Source organism: Mustela nigripes, chromosome 7 (assembly GCF_022355385.1).
Source record: "Mustela nigripes isolate SB6536 chromosome 7, MUSNIG.SB6536, whole genome shotgun sequence".
NCBI classification, from domain to species: domain Eukaryota; kingdom Metazoa; phylum Chordata; class Mammalia; order Carnivora; family Mustelidae; genus Mustela; species Mustela nigripes.
The window spans coordinates 50,922,853-50,943,887 of record NC_081563.1 but is presented as its reverse complement, the minus strand read 5'-3'; the positions used below and the strand labels follow the sequence as shown (position 1 = coordinate 50,943,887).

Here is a 21,035-nt window from a genome sequence, read left to right as displayed (position 1 = left end):
GCAGCACTCACACGTGTCAGGATGACTGAGGGAGGACACTGGGCCGCTTGAAGGTCCTCTCTGAGGTGTGGGGGTGCTGGGTCTCCCCCACAGAAATCACAGCCAGGGTTCTGCTGACAAACGGATATGGTTCAGCTCCTGGGTGAGGGCACCAGAGCTCCCTGCTGCTGCCTCAACCAGGGACAGAGACCAACGGCTGTGCTGTGGTCTTGGGGAGTCCCTCCTGCTGGGGGGCTAATGGACAAGCAGCAGAGGCTGGCTTTATGTACCATATAGGCAACAGAATCAATAATGTGGTGGTCACAGAGGCTCATGGGTGGCTTGGGGAATCAGGGAGGTGCCAAGGCCCGGAAAGGGGAGTGGGTGCAGTGGGGTTGGGGGACACTAGTAGCAGCCCAGTAAAGGCTTGAAGCCCCAGGGTTATAAGCCAACGGCTGGGGCTTGGTACTGAGCGCAGACCAGCTCTGAGGGAGAAAGTGATGAGGAGAGAAGGGGTTGGGCAAGGAGTGGCCACAGGGGGAAGGGGTGACCCAGCCCCAGGCAGGTAGCAGCGGGCAGGCAGGAACACACAGGTCCCTCCATTCATCTGACAGACACCTCCTCAGGGAACTGACCTTCGTTCAGCAGGGGAGGGGAGCCAGAGCCCTGGAGAGTGGGGGCTGCAGAGCCCAGGGAGGAAGCAGAAGTTCTTGGTCCTGTGTGATTGTCCCCCCAGCCCCAGGACTGGCAGTGCCAGGAAGCTGTGGGCCTGCCAGGGACATGTCCACCACGCCATGAGAAAAGTAGTGTCACCCAGCTAAAGTTTCCTGCCCATCACATCTGAGCCCTCACCCCATCCTCCACACTCAGCCAGACACTCACAGCAGAGAGCCCCCAACTTTTGGTTGCATCTAAAGTCAGTGGCAGAAAACACGAAGCACCATGTCCAGGAAACCCAGCCTCCCCTGAGCACCCCAATGCTCCACTGGCCCCAGAGTCCCCGAGAGCAGCCTCATAGGGTCTTCCTTGGTGGTGCAGGAAGGGTTAACCCTGAGCTAGCTGCCTGTCTCCTGGCTGGGCTGGCTGGGCTGGGCTCACTAGGGTGGGGGGCCAGAGTCAGGAATGTGTGTGGGGCCACCTCTGCCTCCCAGCCTGGGAGCACACACACCTGCAGCCCCCGGCCAGCGGATAGTTTACATATTTGAACCTGGAGCTAAGGTGCCGAGACATAAACAGGAAACTGGATCCCTGGCCTGTGCCCCATTCTCAGGGGCTTTTACCTACTACAAAGAACTTCCTCCTCCTTGCCTTTCTTCTGGTGGCTATTCTGCCTCCTTTTCAAAGGCACAGGGCTGGGGGGTGGGCTGTTCAGTGTGACCCTGTGACATGGCTCAAAGCTGCCTCCTGCTCCTGGCCAGGGTTCTGGGCTTCTGAGCATCCGCAGGTGGTGGTGACATTGACATGGGGTCCAATGCCCAGGCTGGCACCTGACGGATTCTGTGTACCCAAGGCCCCTTCAGGCCTGGAACCTACTGGACAGCACAGCCCACGCTCTCTCTCTCTGGGGCTGAGCTAGCCTTAGGTCCTGCTCACACACAAAAGTCCAGACCCCATCTTTGGTGAAGCTGACTCAAGTGTCCTGGAGGGCAGACGTGTTAGGACAGGGCTGGGGGAACAGCTGAGGCCCGAGCCCAGACCCCCTGGGTCAGGCCTCTGATGCTGGCTCTGGGCCCCCACTGCCTTCCCAACGAATGTCAGATTCCTTGGCTGGACACTAAAGGCCTTCTGGGGCCTTCTCCAGGTTCCTCACCTACTGGCTGCTCTCCATTTCCAGAACATTGTATGTTTAGCCTTTGAGGCCCAAGTCTCTAGGTCCAAGCAAGAGCCCTAATTCTCTAAGATTGCCTCCTCCAGGAAGTCTCCCCTGACTTTCTCAGACCAAATCCACTGCTGCTGCCCCCTGGTGCCCCTGGCACTGATTTCCATCTCCTTCACATCCCCAGTCCCCGGCAATTTGTTCACTCACCATCTGCGAATACAGCAGTCCCCGACCTCACCCCAGTTCAAGCGAGTAGGTCCTTGATAAAAGTCTAATCCAACTGAACCGAAGCTCCCCAAATGCAGGAATCCCGTCTTATACTCTTCCATCTCCCCTGTGCAATGTGCACCCAGGAACAGCTCAGACCCTCTCCCCATTTTGGAGCTTTGTGCTGCTCCTGGGTGCCCCCTGGTGGACCAATCTGGGAATCATTCTCTGTCTTCCATCGTTTGGGCTTTGAGGCCTCAGTTTACCTGTATGTGCGGTGGGAAGATTTTCTGCTTCCGGGGACTGAGATGAGGATAATATCAAGAAACAGGTGAGAGAGCCCTGTGTAATCTTGGAAAACCTGTGTGTTGCTGCGTAAGGAAGCCCAAACCCCATGGTTCTCCTAGAGCCCAGGCCCAGGCTTGCTCACGGGAGTCCCCCTTCACGGTTCACAAGGCTGAGCCCTTGCTTGTGGGCCAGGCATGTCCTATGCTGCTTCACACATACTGATGCTTTTAATCCTCTCAGCAGCAGCTTTATAAAACCAAGCCTCCTCCCTCCCTGTCCTGAATTCAGCGAGGCTTTCTAGAAGGTCCTAGAAAGAACCAGGAGGGCTAGGCAGAGAGGTGGCCCTGCTGAGGCCTGTCACTAGGGCATGTGTGTGCACGTTCGTGTGTGGGCCTGTGTGCTCGCACAGGTTTGGGCCGGGGGTGTGGGGAACAGGCGACATGACAGGTGGCGTTGGCGTTCCTGGGCTCTGAGTGGCTCTGCCATTCCCATCCGTCCCTCCTGGGGGGTCCTGTGGGCAAACTCCAAGAAAGCAGCGGGCGGGGAGGCGGCAGATTTCTGACGGCAAAAATAGCCCACTTTGGAGTTCAGTAAAGACTGATTAAACCAGTAAATGAGAAAAACCCCAAACAAACATCTCCAAGCAAAGTGGGAGATGGATTTGAGATTAGAGGGGAAAAGGCCCCTGCTCTGGGAGAAGGTGAAAATCTGTGGACTTGGGAAGGACACAATGCCCTCTAGACTTTGCCTCTGGCCTCACATCAGTAAGAACAGGAGAAGCAGGAACCAAAAAATACAACCAACATGCTCTGTGTCAAGTTTTCATAGAGCGCTCATTCTCAGCCTTAGGGCCACCTTGATGAGGGAGGGAGAAAGGACTATTGACCCGAGGAGCTAGATGGGACACAGGAAACACATGTCACCAGAGTCTACCTGTGCGAGGTGAGACAGAGCCTAGTGGGGCTCATCAGAGAGGACTTCCTGGAGGAGGAGTCATTTCTAGAACCACCCGAATGTAGAACTGAGCTCATTCCCAGCTCTTCCCCATTCTTGGTGGGGAGCTCAAATGCCTTCTCAGAGAAAGCAAGGCAAGCTGGGGGAAATATTTGCTTCTGGTGAGTCACAGCTTCCAGCCAAGCTGGTTCACCAAAGCTACCATTTTCCTTAGAGCTGGTGATGGGGAGAGAGATGGAAGAGGTTCTGGTGCCCACTGGGGTCACCCATATTCTTTTCCCACATAGGGAGGACATGTCTCTTTGTTTCTTAACTTTTAAATCTGGAAGGGGGACCAAGGATGGGTAGAGGGTGGGGAATGAGAAGAGGAGGCTGAACTTGACCCTCAGATACTTTACCTACAGCAGGGAGGTGGCCTTTAAGAGCCACCCTCTGGGGCCAGGGCGAGCTGCGGCTTGTGAGTAGTATGAGGACATGATGAGGGCCTTTGCCTTCTTCAGATCCTGCCTTCTCGTGCCCTGGACCCGGTAAGGCTGAGGTGAGGAGAGGCTAGGCTGGGGGAGGGGGTGGGGCTGGCAGGGTTGACATGGGAGGCTCTGAGCAGGAACCCCGGGGACCTCTGATGATGTCTTTTCTTCCAGACAAGGTGTTTGGCAGAAGCTGGAGGGGCAGAGGGAGGGTGAGTGAGGGGGTCCCCTGCTGAGTTGTCAGGGAAGGCCAAAGAGCAAAGGCCGAAAAACCACCGGCAGGGCAGTCGGGCAGGCCAACAGAGCAAACAGGCCTGACAGGATACAACCCTAGCTACTAGTGAACCTGACTCCTTGCCTCTCACTTGGTGCCTGAAAAGCTGGCACGGATAGGAGGGACACACACTCAGAGAGCCCCTAGCCCTCAGAAGCAGCCCAGAGCTCTGTCCTCCACCTGCCGCCAGTGAAAGCGCAGACGCCCTCTTTCCTGTGCCCCCATTCCAGTCCCGCTTGCTGCTGGGAGGCCAGAAGAGCTGAGGGAGGGTCCAGGGGCCACCAGGCATGTCCCCAGGAAGGCGAGGCTCTGCCCACCAGAGGCATACTCCAGTTTGGCGGCATTCTCCAGTCACACCAGGCCCCAGGAGGTGGCTCCCAGAGGCATACCCATGCTGCAGACAAGACATCCGAAGGTCAGCCTCTGACTTAAGATCACACAGCCTGCTTTCAGCCCTTCCAACTCTAGACCTCGGCCCTAGCCTTGTGGCTTCACTTCTAGAATCCTATGTGCAGAGCCAGGAAGAAACGTAGCTCTGCCACCCTATGGCTGGGGAAATTGAGGTCTCTGAGGTTCAGAAGGTTATATGGATAGTGGAGGCTGAAGGAATGCCAGCCAGAGGGGAGGAGGGTGGGCCTGGGTGATGTGGGGTGACCCCAGCCCCAATTCCACCTACAGACCGGGCAAAGCCCCCTGTGGCCCCCTCTCTCTCCCCCACACCTCACTCATCCCCAGAAAAGCCCCACCTTTTCCTGTGGACACATTTCAGCCTCACCAAATCAGCTAATTATTGACAGTTGGTGAAGAGGAGATTTCACTTTTTCCTCCTGTTAAACTGCTCCTAATTAGTTCCCTGTTACCGCGGCTGGCTCGCCCGCCCGCCGCCCGCCCGTCCGCGCAGTAAGCCCGCTGCACAGTGCCTCATTAACCTTTTGCTCCTCTCCTGCCGCCTGCCAACAAGATGAAGACAAAAACAGATTGTCAAACAATGGCTCCGGCTTGTATGTGCAGCCCCGTCCCCCAGCCCCTGAGCTCCCAGGGGAGTAGTGGGGAAAAGAGAGGGGAATGAGGTTGGGGAAGGGGGGGACGTCTGAGAAGAATCGAGGAAGGAAGAAAGAGGCACAAAGACAGAGAGACAGAGACAGGCAGGGCCACGGGGAGAGGACTTGGCCAAGGTACTGCTTCTTGCTCCAAGGAGACATGAGGTTCGTTAAATGGGATTGGAAGCGCTCCCAGGTGGGGAACACTGCTGTCAGAGTCAGAGGGACATTCGCCATCCCCTGGTCCAGCCTCCCGTGGCAGCCAAGACTGGGAGCATGAAAACAGGACCCTGGACATCTCCCTCTAGGGACCTGGGAGCTCTGTGTGTGTGTGTGTGTGTGTGTGTGTGTGTGTATGCGTGTATCTGGGGCAAGACAGAGATGACCACCGTTGCTGGAACCCAGGGCCCCAATCTCCACAGGCCTCTCCTCCAGAAAGGCCACCATGAATCGGGCCCCACATGCCACGGAGGCCTCCACAATCCACGAATCACCCATGGGCAAACTCCCACACAGCCCTCTACTTTATTTTCATGTTATTACATCAGCACCTGACATTCTTTGTTCATTGCATTTCTGTCCATCCCCTCAGAATGGAGGCTCTGGGAGACCAGGGGCTATGGCACGGCCCTCCCAGGTACAACAAGAAGGGGGAGGCAGCCCAGCATCTCTGGGGTGGGGAACAGAATCTAGGTGTGGATGAGTCCATGCCTGGGTGCAGCCTGAACTAAGCTGGCCTTGGCCAATGCCCCCACAGCCTTAATCTACAGGTCCCAGGGTCTGCTAGGATACACCCGACACTCCCTGCATGATGCCAGGCCTGGGGCCTGGAAGGAAGGCCAGCCCTTACACCCCTGTTCTCACATCCAACTTCCTAAGGAGGTTCCCTGCACCACCTACTGGCCCATTACACAACCCCCCTGAATTCCACCCCCAGCTCTGGGTTATAGATTAAAGGCACAAATACCTCCTCCAGAAGGTCCCTGTGAACATGGTCTCCCTGAAGGGTAGGAGGGCTGGCTGAGGTGCCGGAATGTTCCTATGGATACATTAGCAGGGAGTCATCTCGGGCTCTGACTCGGGCCTTCTCACTTTATAGTGAGGTGGAGGACGGCTGGGGAGGGGTTCTAAAATCCTTCTAGGAGTATAGAGCCGACACCGTCATAACCAACCTAGGACCTTGGGCAAAAGCATGCCTCATTTGTTTCCTCATTTATAAATAGGGAATAATACTGGTGCCTACTTCATAGGACAGTTGTGTTCTGGACCCTTGTTTCCCTTCCGTAGCCAAGCAGGCTGCTCTGCTGACCAGACCCAGGGCCATGCCTGTCTGTCCTGGGCTATGTGCATTCCTTCCTGTGCATTCCTCCCCATACCGCCCCTCTCCAGGCTCCCATCCCCATCTCCTGGAACACCCAGGGAGTGGAATTTTCTTTGCTGTTCTCCAGTGCTTTCCCATCCATGAGCTCACTTCTCTGAACACAGAGAAACTTGACTACCATACGCCTCCTGGACCACATTGTCTCCTACACCCACCCCCAGCTGCTGAGCTCTTCAGCTGGTCCCTCTCACTCTGCGGAGAGCCCCTCGTCCTTGAAACGCCCTTGTCCTCAGGGTCCATGAAGGCACTCCCTCAGCATCCTCCCCAGGCCCCTGTCTGCTCCTGCCTTTTCCTGATGCCTTTCCTTCCTCCCACAATGACCTCATCCCTTCCTTGGCTTCAGCTCCCCCCATACACCAAAGGTTCCACATCTCCAGCCAAAACCTCTCCCCCGAGTCTGAGACGCGGACATCTAACGGTTTAGGTAACATCCCTTAAGAGTCACTAATGCCTCTGACGTGAAGGGCACAGGGAGGGCTTAATACAACAAGGCAAGCAGTCACAGCATGATGACTGGCCTAGGAGATGGTTGGCAAGTGGTCACTAGTATTATTCTTTGCAATTTTCATTTCAAAATTAGCACCGTTTTAATAGGCAGAAACATGAGTTTGGAAAGAGCAGGCAAAACTCTCTCCCAGGGATTGAAGGGAGGATTGAAGTTCTTTCTTCAACCTCTGGGGTTAGCAGGTTGGAAACTCCACACCAATCACTGCGGGCCAGCCATTCTAGAAACAAGTTCCTGAACTCTACCTCTAAGTCCCCTAATTAATTAATTAGCGTTCCAGCTATTACTCCTGTTGACAACCTTGGTGGCTCTTGGCAAGGGTGGGTCAGCCCAAGCAAGTCCAGACGTATTGTGGCAAATCCCACCGGCTTCTGGGATGTGAGACACGATCCCCATAAGGCAGGAGCGCTACCTTGTTAGAGAGAATTAATTGGGAGGGTGAATGGGGGAACGAGGTCCTCTTAGCCAATGGGCTGATGGCCTCGGTGCCATAGGTCACAGGCCTCAAAATACCCAATAAGGCCCAGACGGGCCTGCATCCTGGTAGAGCTGATGTAGGTGAGGAAGGGGCCCTGGAGCCCACGACCCTGCCCTCCTTTCTCAGAGAATGCACTTCTCAGGCAATGATGACGTTCTTCCCAGCCTAGAGAAAAGGCTTGGGTTTCAATGAGAGGGACTCTGGTTAGACACTCAGAAGAACTAATTTCTGTGCCTAGTTGAGGCAGGCATGAGCGAAGAGAGGAGCCCTGACCTTGACAGGGAGCCTCTGTGAGGCCAGGCCTACTCCCAGAGACCCCTTCTTACAGCCACAGCCAGCGGCTCAGGTGGGCGGACTGGGGCCATCTCTCCACTGTTAACCTCAGAGGAACACCTGCTGAAGGCCCACAGCACTCCGAGACTCTCCCCCACCCCCAGGCCCCCCGAGGGTGCCCCCCTAGCTCCCTCCTCTCTCCAGGAGTCCAGGACAGAAAAAGCAGTTGAGGGAGAAGAGAAAATCCTGTAGAACAAACAGATGTCGCATTTCCCCCAGAGCTCTAGCTTGGGATTGGGTCTCTGGGGTTTCCTCTCATATTGGCCCCTGGCTTCTGTGACTTTGGGCTGGTGCCTGGGCTGCTCTGGGCCTCCGTTTCCCCAGCAGACCCAGGAGGATGGTAAGCTGCATGACCCTGAGCAATCCGTCCACTATGTGAGTCCTCGATTTGGTACCATGAGGCTTCTCTGCCTGGAGTCCCTCCCCATGCAGACAGGTAGAGCTCTGAGGCCCACCTGAAGCTTCTGAGCACGGTGGAGCCTCCAGGCCCCTCTGACTCTCACCAAGGGCTGCACACTCTGCCTGGCTGTAAAGAGAGAGGCCACTGCCTGGGGGAGTGCTGGGCACAGTCCTTCCAAGACGGGGATGCCAAGACCACCGGGAAGTGCCTCCTCTCCCATCTTTACAACTTCCAGGCAATCTAGAGCCCTGGCTCCCTTCAGAGTCCCCTGACATCAGGTAATAGCTCTTTAGCTGTCGCGGGGGAGAGGTACCCCTGGCTTCCTGGGAAGGCTGGGTCTGGGCCTGAAGGCTCTCCCGGCACATATCACACCCCAGGCTCCCCACCCAAGGGTGCCTTGGCCTGGTGTCTGTTTCCTGCTAAATCTCAGGGGCTCAGTAGAGGGAAGTGACTCCCATCCTCACCCTCCCAGGACCTCGGGGCCTGGAGGCTGACTCACCACTTCCTCCTCAGGACCCTGGGTCTTCAGCCCCCACAGTCCAGGCCCCTCATTTTCACGTTTCCGACTTCCCTCCAGGAACCTGCCCCCCATCAAACCTGGCTTTTCCCGCTCAGCTTACTCGCCCATTATCACCCTCACCCAGCTAAGATTCTGGGGCCCGCTGCTCCGCTCGATGGCAGACTCCCCGAATGCCCCATCCAGCCGGATGAAACCTGCTGGGTGAGCCCTATGACTCTTGTAGCCCCCAGCATCTCTAGAGAGACAGGCCCTGGCCAGCCCACAGCCCTGGGTCCTCCCTCAGCCATCCCCTCCGTAGACCCCTTGCACAGCCTACCAGGGTCCTCTGACTTCCTTGGTCAGCTCTCTCTCCCATTCTCCCCTCTGAATGTCTCCATGTCCCCAAACCGCACCCCCCTCCTCCACCCTCGTCCTTCTCTGCTTGGTCCTGAGCACACAGAAGCCATCAGAACAGCTTCCTTAACCTCCCCACCCCCAAACACTGTCTCCAACATATACACAAGCTCCAGTCTCTCTGTTTAAAAAAGGCAAAAATAAGCAAATAAAAGCCTCTCTTGATCCCACCTCTTGCTGCTGCTGCAGGTCTGTTTCTCTGTTTTCTCTTGGGGCGCCAAGCCTCTGGCCAGAGGGGTCAGTCCTGCACCCCATTTCCTCACCCCTCAGTTGGGTCCACCCCTGGAGGAAGGGTTTGCCTTCCTTGCCCCAGACTCCAACGGACACTCCTCAGCTTGGTGGAGTTCAGCCTAGCATGAGTGTCTGCCCTGCGCACGGCCCACCTCCTACTGGCCCCTCTTAGCTCTGGCCTCCGGTCCTTGGATCACCCCCACCCCCCGCACCAGGACCTCTTCTCTCCACGCGCCCCCTGGCTGCTGGGACTGTTTTCGCGCAGGTGGCCTTACTCTCCTCCCTCCAGCCCGGGCCTCTCTCCTGGATTCTAGACCCAGAGCTGACTGCCCATAGGACAGCCCCATTTGCACATTCCACGGGCTCCTCAGACCCCGCCTCCAGCGCCCCTTCCTCACCTACATCAGCTCTGATGAGTCCAACTGGACATGCCATCCTCCCTCAAACTGCCCCTCCTCGTGTCTCCATCTCGTTCAGTAGTGCCTACGTCTGCCCCCTCGCTCAAAAGCAGCGAGCTGGACGCACGCCCCGAGGGCCCCCTCTCTCTCCGCCATCTGAGAGCCTCACAATCCTTCCTCTCCCTTCAAGGACTCACTTCTCCATGCTCACTGCCAGCAGCCTGGTCCAAGCCGCCACCATCTCTCGCTGGACACCCGCCAGCGCCTCCTGATGGCTCCTTCTCCTCCAGAGCTCCAGCCAGGCTCATAGTCAGGAATCTTCAGTCCTCCACTGCCTAGCCTTTCGGAAGACACCTGCCCTCTCGGCTTCGGCCTCCCAGTGTCCAGTTCCAACTGCCGTGGCCCGCCTCACTCTGCTCACTCTCTGCTTGTGAGGCGGGATTTCCTCAGCTCTGTGCTGTGTGCTGCCTCTGCTGAGCACCTTTACTCTAGGTGATGCAGCCCAACGTGTCCCCTCTGGCCAACTCCAGCTCATCCTCCAGGCCCCATGAAACGCCATTTCCTTCCAGGCTGGGTCTACTCTGTCCTCCCACATCCAGCTGGACTCATCCCCTCCTCATCCTTGTCCTTCATTTGCTAGTCCCTGTTTAGTTGTCATGTTCACCACTTGGCTCTGGGCTCAGGAGAGGTCAGAGTCTGGACTTGCCTCATTTGTGGTTCTAACCCCGGTGCCTAGCTCCGGGCTAAGGAGCTGGACTTGAATAAGTGCCTGTTAATAAACACTGCACCCCTCCCCGCCTCGCCCTCCCCCCACCCTCCCTGCACTGACCTCTGACATCTGCGGGAAGAGGCTGATGGCCAGCGGCAGGGCCAGGCCGAAGGCCGCCAGGCACACAAGGCTTTGCACGGGGAGGAGGAGCCGGGGCCGTGCCTGCAGGAGAGCCGTCCTGTGGGGAAGAGAGGAGGGAGCGCCATGAGACCAGAAGACAGGCTGAGCTGGCTGTCAGCCACCTTGCAGTGTCCCACTCAGAGTCCCAGGGCCCGGGCAGCATGGTCCGGGGCCAGTGCCAGTCCGTATGTAGCTAAATAGTTGTGGAATTCTGTCTTTGGGGCCTTCCCCAGTTGGCACCCTTTTCCCCAGGCCCTGTCCTGAAGGACACTGCTGATTGAACTCTCAATCATACATCATAAGTGAGTACTTGGGGGGCACCCATTGCACCCTGTGTCCAGCCCTGTGCAAAAAGGCTACATATGGGCGAGACACAAGAGGAGGCTATCAGCCCCCACCCCTGGGGAGATTTACAACAGAGAAAGATGGTTCTCAAGGGCAAGGCATAAGAAAATACTGAACAAGCCAGAGTAGAAGCCAGGTCCAGGGTAGGAGACATATGGCACCCACATGCCTGCACACACATATATACACACACGGGGACACATGCACGAGCACGCACACACGTACACACACAGCCAAGTACGGGAACGGAACACACCCCACTGACCACCTGGTCTGGTTTGATCCAAGAGCCACAGAGAAGGGCAGTGACTGGCCCAGGGTCATAGCCACATCTGCAGCAGGCAGGCCGGGCTGCCCAAGGTCACGGCCGTGTCTGCAGGAGGCAGGCTGGGCTGCTGCCCAAGGTCATGGCCACATCTGCAGGAGGCAGGCCAGGCTCCCAAGGTCATGGCCACGGTTTCCAGGAGGCAGGCCGGGCCGCTGCCTGGGCTCTTGACTCCCTACGAGTGCTATCACTCTGCACAGCCCCCAGCTCTTGCCCTCAGAACCCTTCACCAAGGTCATGGCCAGCGTGTCACAGCAGGCCCCCACCCCCCACAACAGGATTCCTGGGAGGGAGGAGTATATGGAATGCCTCCCTCCAGGCCCTGGAGTAGCTGTGCCAGCAGAACGGGTGACAGGACTCTTTGCTAGGGGATGTTGGGTGGGCACTACATCTGAGCTCAATAACTGTTAGCCTCTGCATGCCTGGGACCGGCTCCTGGGATGGACAGGATGTAATCAGGCTCTGGCCCTCTTCTGCTGCAACAGGGCTGGCTGTGGCCACAGGCAGGTGAGAGACCCTCTGAGGGGCAGGGCCTCAGTGGGGGGCGGGGGGCAGGCAAACCCCACCCCGCCTTCACCTCCTGGGACAAGAATCCCAAGAGCAGCTGGCCCTGAGCAGACAGCAAAATTGAGAGTCACCGTTCTCAAACTTTGGTGTCTAGGCACCTGCTTCATGATGCAGACCCCCAAGAGCCCCCTACCCCGATGAGATCTCCATTTTATTGGTGCTATGACTGGGAATCTGCACTTCAGCCTTCCATGAGTCTAAAACAGGTGATCCCCAGACCACACTTTGGAGAAACCTTGGCCTGGGGTGTTCTGCTAAGGTACCAATAAAGCTCCAATCACTTGTAAATTCTATGCAGATAAGAGGCCTGGACACAGTGAGTGCACAGTAACTGTGGCTTATTATTGCTGTTTTTGCTCTTGTTAGTGCAAGAAGGAGGGAGGATCCTAACGATGTCCTCTAGCCCTTCCCACTGGCCCAGACCCCAAGACCTGCCCAGCTGTTGAATTCAGTCTGATATGGGCTATTAGAGAGGGCAGTTTCACAGGATTAATAGCAGCAGGTCAAGGCCCACATGACTCTCCCCTCAGCCTAGTCCAGTGCCCCCATCGTCTCTCCCTTCTCCAGGGGAGCCTCATACCCCGCACTGACTTGGCCTCAGGGCCTCCTGCCTTCCCTGGGAGTCACAGTCACTTGGCTGGTAGGGGCTCTGAGAGCTTTTCAACTGAGATCAACTCCTCTGGTAGGACAAGGAGGTGGGGACCCAGGCTCCCTGTCCAGATTTACATAGGAGCGCCCCTGCCAAGAGGCTGTGGAGGGCTAGGCTACCCTCCTGACCAGTTGTGACAGTGACCCGAACCTCAGTCCCTGGTGGGGAATCAGAGCAAGGGGAATGGGAGAGGAGGGTGTGGAAGTCCCTGGCAGCATAGCCTGGAGGGGCACCAAGAGCAAAGAGGGTGATAGGGAGGAAGAGTGAAGCTTCCTCCTCAGCAGATGAGGGGCAGGCCATGGGTTCCATCCTCAGGCGCTCCCAGCAGGGACCCCAGGCAGCCTCCTTCCACACAGGGCTGTGACCCTGGTTCCTCTCTCTGGGGTGGCTGGCTGAAATCTGCCTCTGGAAAAGGGGTCCAGGAAGCCCCAGGCCTGTGCTCCCGACTCAGGAAGCAGGCAGCCCCAAGACTTCAGCCAAACAGGAACCCCTGAAATCCCAGCCCTGAGCTGGGAGAGGGAACACAGCAGGACGGGGGAGGGGAGGAGGAGAGGGAAATGGCAGGGAGGGATGGGAAAGGCAGCTGGGGGAGTTGAAATATGCAGATGGAGAGATGTGCGTGTGTGCGAAAGCCTGGAGAAAGGAAAGACCCGGAGCCCAGGGAAGGAGGGAGGCTGGGGAGCGGCCTCAGGAACCACAGTGGAGGGCGCCCCCGGAACCCTTGCCCCACTGAGACCCCACCTGACTGGAAGGTGAACTCCAGGGCGAGGGATGCAGGGCTGGGGGGAGAGAGCAGGGGCACCTGCCTCTGAGACTGTGGCATTATGGGGAAAGATGGATCTCCCAGGCCCAGGAGAACACCAGCTTCCTTCTCAGGAGGGTAAAGCTGGAGTGGGTGCCCTCAGCCCGAGAGAAGGTACAGCGTGTGTGCTGAAGGGGGCGGGGGGGTAACACCCTCGGTGCTCCCCCAGCGCTCTGGGCTGGGGATGGAGTCCTCTGTCTCTGACTTGAGACTCTTGCCCTCTGGGTCTTAGATTAGAGACAGGGACACCTGGACATGCTGGGCTCCCTCCCACCTCTCTTCTGTTAGCAGGAACCCCAGGGACCTTGTCTCGAGGTGCTCCTCCCAGTGAGGAGGAGCTGAGGCCAGAGGCAGAGCAAGGCGGCCGCTGTACCACACAACAGCTTGTCTCCCCACGGGCCGTGAGTTCCCTCAGCACTTGGAGCAATCTTAGTTTGCACTCCATTAATTTGCAAGAAGGCTGCTTTGTAAGTGTTCTTTTGTCTTCTTCTCCTGGCTGTCCCGACTCTCTCACTCTCACCGACCTGGGCTCCCAGAGGGGAGGAGCCCCTGCATTGCCCTTCCCCAGGGGAGAAACTGAGGCCCGGGGAGTCCCCTTGACTAGGCTAGCCTAAAGTGCTGGAGCAGGAACCCCAGTTCCGTGTCAGTTCCGTGTTCCCTCCAGGAGACTCAGCTGGCTTTTTTACATAATCCTGCCCGACCTGTCAACCAGTTGTGCTATGCTGGACGGATGTGAGGTTACTAAGTCCTTGAGGGCACAGCCTGGGTCTTGATACTGCTCAGGGTCCCTGAGCTCGACTGCTTCTCTTCCTCAGAGACCCTCTCAGGCACATCAGAGAAGGACTAACCCAGTACAGGGCTGCCAGAACCAAATGGCCAACTTGTTTCCACCTACCTGAGGGCCTTCTTCAGACTCCAAGCTGAGCCAGACCCATGGCCACCTGGACTCTGGGCAGATCCCAGGCTGGGAGGTTTAGAACTAGAAAATCCCAGCCAACTTCCCTAGGCTATTTAAGTTCCCAAACTCACCATCCCTCCACTCCACTTCCAGCAAACCCAACTCAGATGCCAAATGGAAAGGCATCACAGATAAAACCCCAGGCCCAGGGTTCAGCAGCCTCGAAGACAGAAGCCCCGCCTTCCTTATTTGCCTGGTGGTCTCCTCTTGTGCACTGGCAGTCATTCACAGTCACTTGGGTTGGGGCAAAGCCTCAGTTCATGAGGCAGCTACGGACTCAAGGGCCGTGGGCACCAAAGCAATTCCTCTCCCAGATCTCCCACATGAGACTGGTTTTCTTGAATCCTGATACTCAACATGTCACAGGCTCGGGTCGCTCCCACAACTCCCCCTCTTCCATGAGGAGTAAGGGATCATCTCCCTGGCTGGGCTCAGGGCTCCCCGTCAGCAGGTCCCACTGAGCACACTTTGTTTCCCTCTGGTTAGACTCCTCCATTTCCCACACAACGGACCCACACGCTGCCCAGAAAGCCAGCCTGCCACAGAAATCCTGCCCTGCTCTCAGAGTCAGCGGCAGCCCTTCTCTGGTCTAGTGCTCCCTGCCCTCAAGGTCACCTTGGGTCCATTTACATACTGCCCAGTCCCACCTCCAGCTGACCTGTGTGTGGGTCATGTCCATCTCTCCTATCAAAATAGAGGCTTCCTGAGACCAGGACCCCAAATCTGCTTCTGTCCTGTCTCCATGCAGGACAAGATGCAAAGACATGCTGATCACATGATGTGATTCGAAGCCCTGAAGCCGCCCACGTGGTAGAAGAGCCCAGCTTTGCACCTGCACTCCCAGCTCCCTCCTGGCTCGGTCATTTCCTATTGGATTCCTACAGGCAGATGACATAACCTCTTTTTGCCTTGCTTTCCTCATCTGTGAAATGGGACTGTTCTACTTAGCTCTGTACACGACAGCCATACTGTCATGATGGGTAAATGAGATCACTCACTCATCTGACAAACACGACACCTCTACTACATGCCAGGAATTGTGCCAGATGCTGCGCAGGGCCATAGATAAAAAGAAGGAACTTGCCTCTACGGAGATGTCATTCTAGTGGACCAGACGGATAACGGACAGCTAGGTAAAGAGTCTCCGATGTTGCTAAGAGCTATTTGAATACAAATAAGGCAATGGAGGGAAGAGGGAGTCATAGTGCTCTGATCTTGATGGGGTGGTCAGGGAGGGACTATCTGGGGAGCTGGCATTTAGGCAGAGACCTGGCTGAGAGGGCACTGGAGTAAACACTTGATAAATATTAGCTGTTATTATAAACCGTACTGTGGGAATAGGGAAGTCCTGCTTCCGAGCCTCAGCTAGAGCACCCCTGAACTTGTCCTTATGCCTTGAGGCTGGGCTGCCAGGAGAGGAGGCAGTGCTCCCCGCCTCCCTTCTACCTGCGTGAGCCCAGACTCTGCACCTCTGGGCCTATATTCATCTTGCTGTCTCCACCTAGAACCCTCCTCAGCCCCTTGCCATCCCCCAAGATTCACCCTGACCCTCAGAGCTTGCCCAAACTTACGTGAAGGTCAGCTCTGGTTCCCCGCTTCGGCCCCTCACCTGCCCCTCAAGCAGCATTTCTTCTTCATGATTCAAACTCACACTCATTAAGTAAAAGGATCACGGCACCATTCCTATGATCGTGTCCCCTTCTAGCTTTATAGTCATGACAACTATGCGTTCTCAGAACATGCTTTGGGGGAAGGCAGGGAGGTTAGTACTACTCGGATGTTATAAAGGAGAAACCGAGGCTCAGTGAGGTGGTGAGTTGCCTCGTGGTGCAATGCCTGAACAGTGTGGTCCTAACCCAAATCTGGTCTTCCTGCCATAATCCTCCTACTTCCCAGTTCCAGCGGCACTGCCGGGGAGTGTCTGAACAAACACAAGCAGGGCGGGCTGCCAGCTGCTCTCGTCCCCTGCCCTGGGCCAGCTGGTTCCCCTTCCCTCTCACCCTCCTCCCCAGGGACGGCCCCTCTCTCCTGGCTGCCCCAACTCACTTCTCCAGCATGGACATGACGATCGGGGGGAGCACCAGGATGGGCATGGGGAGGACCACTCGCGTCAGCGCCGTCTCCAGCAGGGCCTGAGGGGCAAGCAGAGGCTGTGGTGAGCAGAGCTCCCCGGGGTGGGGGACAGCCACCTGGCAGTGAAGCCCTGTCTGGAGCCCCCAGGTGTGTGTGCCGCTGCTAAGCACATCTGGCGGAATGGGATGATTCAGGGAGCTGCTCACGAAGCCTGATTCCAAACACCAGAGGAGAGCCACCCCCATCTTCCCACTGCGCAGATTTGAAAAGAGCAGATCCGTGTCACCTGCCACGTGTTGGGGAGGGGTGGCAACACAGAAGCGGCCCCGGGAAGGGGGCCTGTGCCCAGGGGGGTGCCTGGGTGGCAGGCGCAGGGGTTGGGGAGGAAGCATATGGAGGACTCGAGATGCTCTAAAAACAAAGCAGGCGCTGGGAGGCCTGGAACAAACAGCTGGGACCTGCTGAGCTGCGTGAGTCCCTTGGTGCTGAAGGAGGACAGAGATTCTGGGATTGACTTTTTTTCGCCCTTCTTGACACCCCTTAAACACAACGATTTGGAGGATCTTGCATCTCCTGGCTCCTTTCTCAGTGACAAGAGGTCAGCTTTGTAAGCAGGAAATGCTTGTGCTGAATGTTTGCTGTGTCTCCATATGGGGTTGCTGGGGTCCTTGCTCTGGGAGGTCCCTTGGGATTCCTGGGGAGTGGGGGCAGGGTCAAGGCATAGCTTAGAGGCTGGTCTGCACCCTGATGGTCACTGTGGGGAGTTCCTTCAAGGCCATGGGCTCCTGGCCCTCAGAGCAGACTCAAGGAATAGCTCATAGCTCCCAGACCACAAGGGGCTCACCTGGCCAAGCTGAGGGAAGCCCAGGGCTGAAGAAGAGCCCGGGGTTCCCTGCTGTTTGCACCATGAAGAGAGTTACCATGGCTGGCCTCCTTCTTAGCACATCAGAGGCAGCACTAGGGTTGGATGGGGTGTTGGGGTTGGGTAGGAAACTGAGGCCAAATCCCCTTCAAGGATGGAGTGGTTCAGGGCTGAAAATTTCTCTCAGGAACCTGAGTCCTTCATGATCAGCCTCTGCAAGGCCTGGGAGAAGGTCCCTCCAGTCTCCTAGACAGGTGTGGGAATGATGGGGGTGCCCAGAGCCAGCACAAGGAAGCAGAGGGTGCAGCAAAGGCCCTGGGGCCACCGAGCCCTTTGCCCCTCACAAGCCTTGGATGGGCACTCACTTTCTCTGAGACCAGTGGAGAGGGGAGCACTGGGACAAGAGAAGGGTCTTCCCCGAGTAGGGGATTAGACAGAAGGTCTCGCTGACAGGTGACATTTGGGGACCATCGTGGGAGCTGATGAGGGGTAGTGGCTGGGGCAGGGGTGAATGCTCAGCTACTCATGGCTGACCCCCCATGCCCTCTCTCAGAGGCCAGAGAAAGACAAGCCAGTCACCACCACTTGGGCAAAGGCCGGGAAAGCATGGGGAAAAAGACAAAAGTGCTAGAATTTTCTAAATAAATTACAGTTGGCGGAGTGGGTAAGGCCGGTGAAGTGAGAGATGGGAGAGGGCCTTCCTGCAGTGAGCTGTTCTTCCCCAGACCCCCGCCTCAGCCACACAAGATCCCTTGTGAGGCAGCACCCGCAGAACACCCTGGTAGCCCAGAACGGCGAGCCACCTGCATCTATGCCTTCTCTTCTGGCCCGGGAGGACATGAAGGCCCAGGGAATAGCACCCTGGATCCCGGGGTGGGGGAAAGAAAGCTCTAGGGCATCTCCTCTGCCCTTTCCAATTAACAGATCTGAGAAGCCAGGTCCTGAGGGGCTGGGACAAGAGATGGGGTGTCTTGCAGTGGCAATGATGGATGGGGAGGAGGGACCATGTGGGGATAGGCGTGGCAGGGGCCAGACCTGGAGGCCCAGGGCTGATGCAGATGGGAGGCAGGATGGGTCAAGGAGACAGAGGACACAGAGAAGCCCCAGAGGAACGAACCCCTCTCCCAGTCTCTGGCCTCCCCACTGGTGTCCCAAGCCCCCCAGATGACCCACGTGTCTGGCTGCAATCTTGGAGGAGCCCACGAGGTTGCCGTCACCATCCAGGACATCAATGCCTTCCTCCAGCTCCCCATACCGCATCAGGACCACGTTGCAGATGTTGGCACTGGCTGGAGAGAGAGAGGGGGGAGCAGGGGGCAGGAGTGAGAGGGGAGAATGCCACTCTAGCTGGTGGAGAACGTCACTAGGCTGCACCCAAGCCTCCTGGCCCCTAGCAGCAATAGTCCCAAGGAAGTGTCGCGTCTGTGTTCGGACACAATGGGTGAAGGTATGGTTCTGCAGCTCATTGCCCTCCCTTAGCCTGCTGAGGGACTCAGAGGCCCTTGAGAACCTGGTGAGCTAAGGCAGAAAATAACCAATGGGAGGGAGGAAGGGGACAAGGTTCAGGACCTAGAGAGCGACAAGTTTTCAAAGGAGCTGCCTGCCTTTCCCCAAGGGGTGGGCCTGGCAGGCAGGCAAAGTGAACGTCCATCAGCAAGGGCTCCCTGGCTTGAAGACGCTCCGCCAGTGCCCCATGTTCTGTCACCAGCAATTCCGTCCCTGGGGCTGCCTTTCTGGTCTTTTCCTGAGGAGCCCCTCCCACCCCCCACCCCCGCCATTCAGCCCTTTGCTCCTCAGAGAGAACCAAGTCCCCAGAGATTTGCTTCTCTGACAGCAGGTGTCGGAGCAGGCAGGAACCTCAGTGCTCTCCCAGCACCGCCCCCTCATCATATGGAAGGAAAAGTGAGGCTCAGGGGAGGCGGGTGACTTATCTGAGGTCACACAGCAAAGTGGGACAGAACTAAACCTCTGAGGACCCAGGAGACAGGAGGGTCCGGGGTGGGGGGGTCAGGCAGAGATAAAGGCCAGCCTTCTACAGTGTCACTTCAGATGGCTGGGTTCCGTCCCTGGGCAACGAGATCATGACAGACCTGGGCTGAGGTGGGGGGCGGGGGGAGGGGGGCTCCCAGCTCCTCAGTTAAACGTTGGATGCCAGAGCTTGGGGGCCACATGTCAGCTGGTGGCCAGCCCCAGGAGTCTCCCTCTGCTCTTCTCAACTGGAACTCGCAGGGCCGGGCCGGGGCTGACCTAGCTTGACCTCCCCCAACCCAGCTCCAGGCTAAAAGTGGGGGGACTTGAGGGTAGTGGGCGGGTGGGGAGTGGGGGGGTGACAAATGTGGAGGCCGCCTGCTTCACTCCTCCCCCCAAAGCGCCTTGCTGTGTTTAAAGTTTTAATTTTTGCTAATTAATGTCAATTAATTTTGTATAATGAGTGTTTAATTTTGGGGAGTGTGTGAGCCTGGGAGCGACTGCAGTTCTGGGCTGTGAACGCTGATTAGCATCAACACCTGCTGCTTCCCCACTCCCTCCAGTGGGGGGGCACGAGGGTTTGGGGAGCTGCGGGGCTGCCGGGCCTAGTGGGCAGGTGGAGTGGGAGGAGGACTGCAGATGCTCCTGGTGCCCGAGCCAAGGCTGGGGAGCAGGCGGCGAGGGTGCCTGCAGCTGGGGGACGGGGTGCCGCAGGTGAGGGGCGGCTTGAGGCCCTGAGGGTCTCTGAGACTCAGTCTCCCGTTTCAGTACGTTGGGGAGGTGGAATAAACAGAGAGGAGGGCCAAGATGCTCTGCAGTCTTTGGAGAAGCAAAGCAGGAAACCGAATACAGCTCTAAAATGTATTTACAGCACATATGCCGTCCTTGAGTAGCTCCTGTGTTTCCACACGACACTCAGCCGCAGTGGTAACCATGGGCAGACCTCTCCTGCAACCGGTCCCTCCTGTCCTTCCGGCAGCATCGCTCACCTGCCTCACACAGCCAGGGGCGAGCTCAGGAGACATCTGGCAAGGTTTGGAGACATTTTTGATGATCCCGACCTGGGGTGGGGGTGGCTACAGTCGTCTATGGTGGAGAGACCAGAGGTGCTGCTCACCATCCTACAGGGCACAGCCCCCACCACAAAGAGTTATCTGGTCCGAAATGCAAGTAGTGCTGACATTGACATTGAGAAACCCTTGTCTTCCATAGAGATAGACAGAAGATGGAAGGTGAATTGGAGGTAAGGAAGGAGAGGGTTGGGAGCCTGGATTTGGGGCCAGTGGGGCTTGAGTGACAGTCCTGGCTCTGAATCTTGCCCTCCTCATTCTCAGGGGTAAGCTCCTGCGGCCCCGGGTGCTGCCAGTCCAGGGGTTAGGGCCCAGAATGGCCCCCAGAGTGGCCTTGGGAAGTGGACACCTGGCCAAGTGTTAGCGCCTCGCCCTCTAGTGGCGCCAGGACCACTCTGCACCCCTCACGCCTTTGGGGCAGCCAGGCGGGTGGTTCCCAGGAGATCCAACAAAACCACCAGAGAAGATACTGGGCTTTTCTGCCCTCTGAGAACTGCTTACATCACTGCTACACCAGCACTGCCGCTGTGGGAGAGGCAAAGCTAAAGGAATGTGGTCCAGGTGGTGAGAATCCGCCTGAAGTCAGGAGCCACCAGCTCATTCTTGTGACCCGATGCCACCACCCTTACCAGGTTTCCCTGGTTATAAAAGGACCTGCTGCATTTAGCATCGCTATGGAATCTATGGGCACTGGCTGAGCTCACATGGAACGTTAGCTTCTGCACCCAAGCCCCCACCAGGTTAGGGAAGCCAGGGACAGCTGAAACATCTCTAGCCCCAAGGCGTGCCCATGTGGGCACAGGTGCAGGGGACAGAGATTATTTAGAGGCGGTGGTTCACCAGTCCCAGACTCATGGTAG

At 57.2% G+C, this 21,035-nt stretch overlaps 1 protein-coding gene across 3 annotated transcripts in view; it reads right to left on the bottom strand.

Moving 5' to 3' along the window:
• The window catches only part of SFXN5 (sideroflexin 5), a 113,152-nt gene that overhangs the window by 7,847 nt on the left and 84,270 nt on the right, over positions 1–21,035 (bottom strand). For 2 of the 3 annotated variants that reach the window (XM_059405848.1, XM_059405849.1), the window contains exons 11-13: positions 18,311–18,426; positions 16,249–16,334; positions 10,497–10,614 (exon numbers count right to left, since the gene is read on the bottom strand). In XM_059405848.1, coding sequence (XP_059261831.1) covers positions 10,497–10,614; positions 16,249–16,334; positions 18,311–18,426 — 320 coding nt within the window. The remainder of the gene's footprint in view (positions 1–10,496; positions 10,615–16,248; positions 16,335–18,310; positions 18,427–21,035) is intronic. The other variant, XM_059405850.1, reaches the window with a different exon arrangement.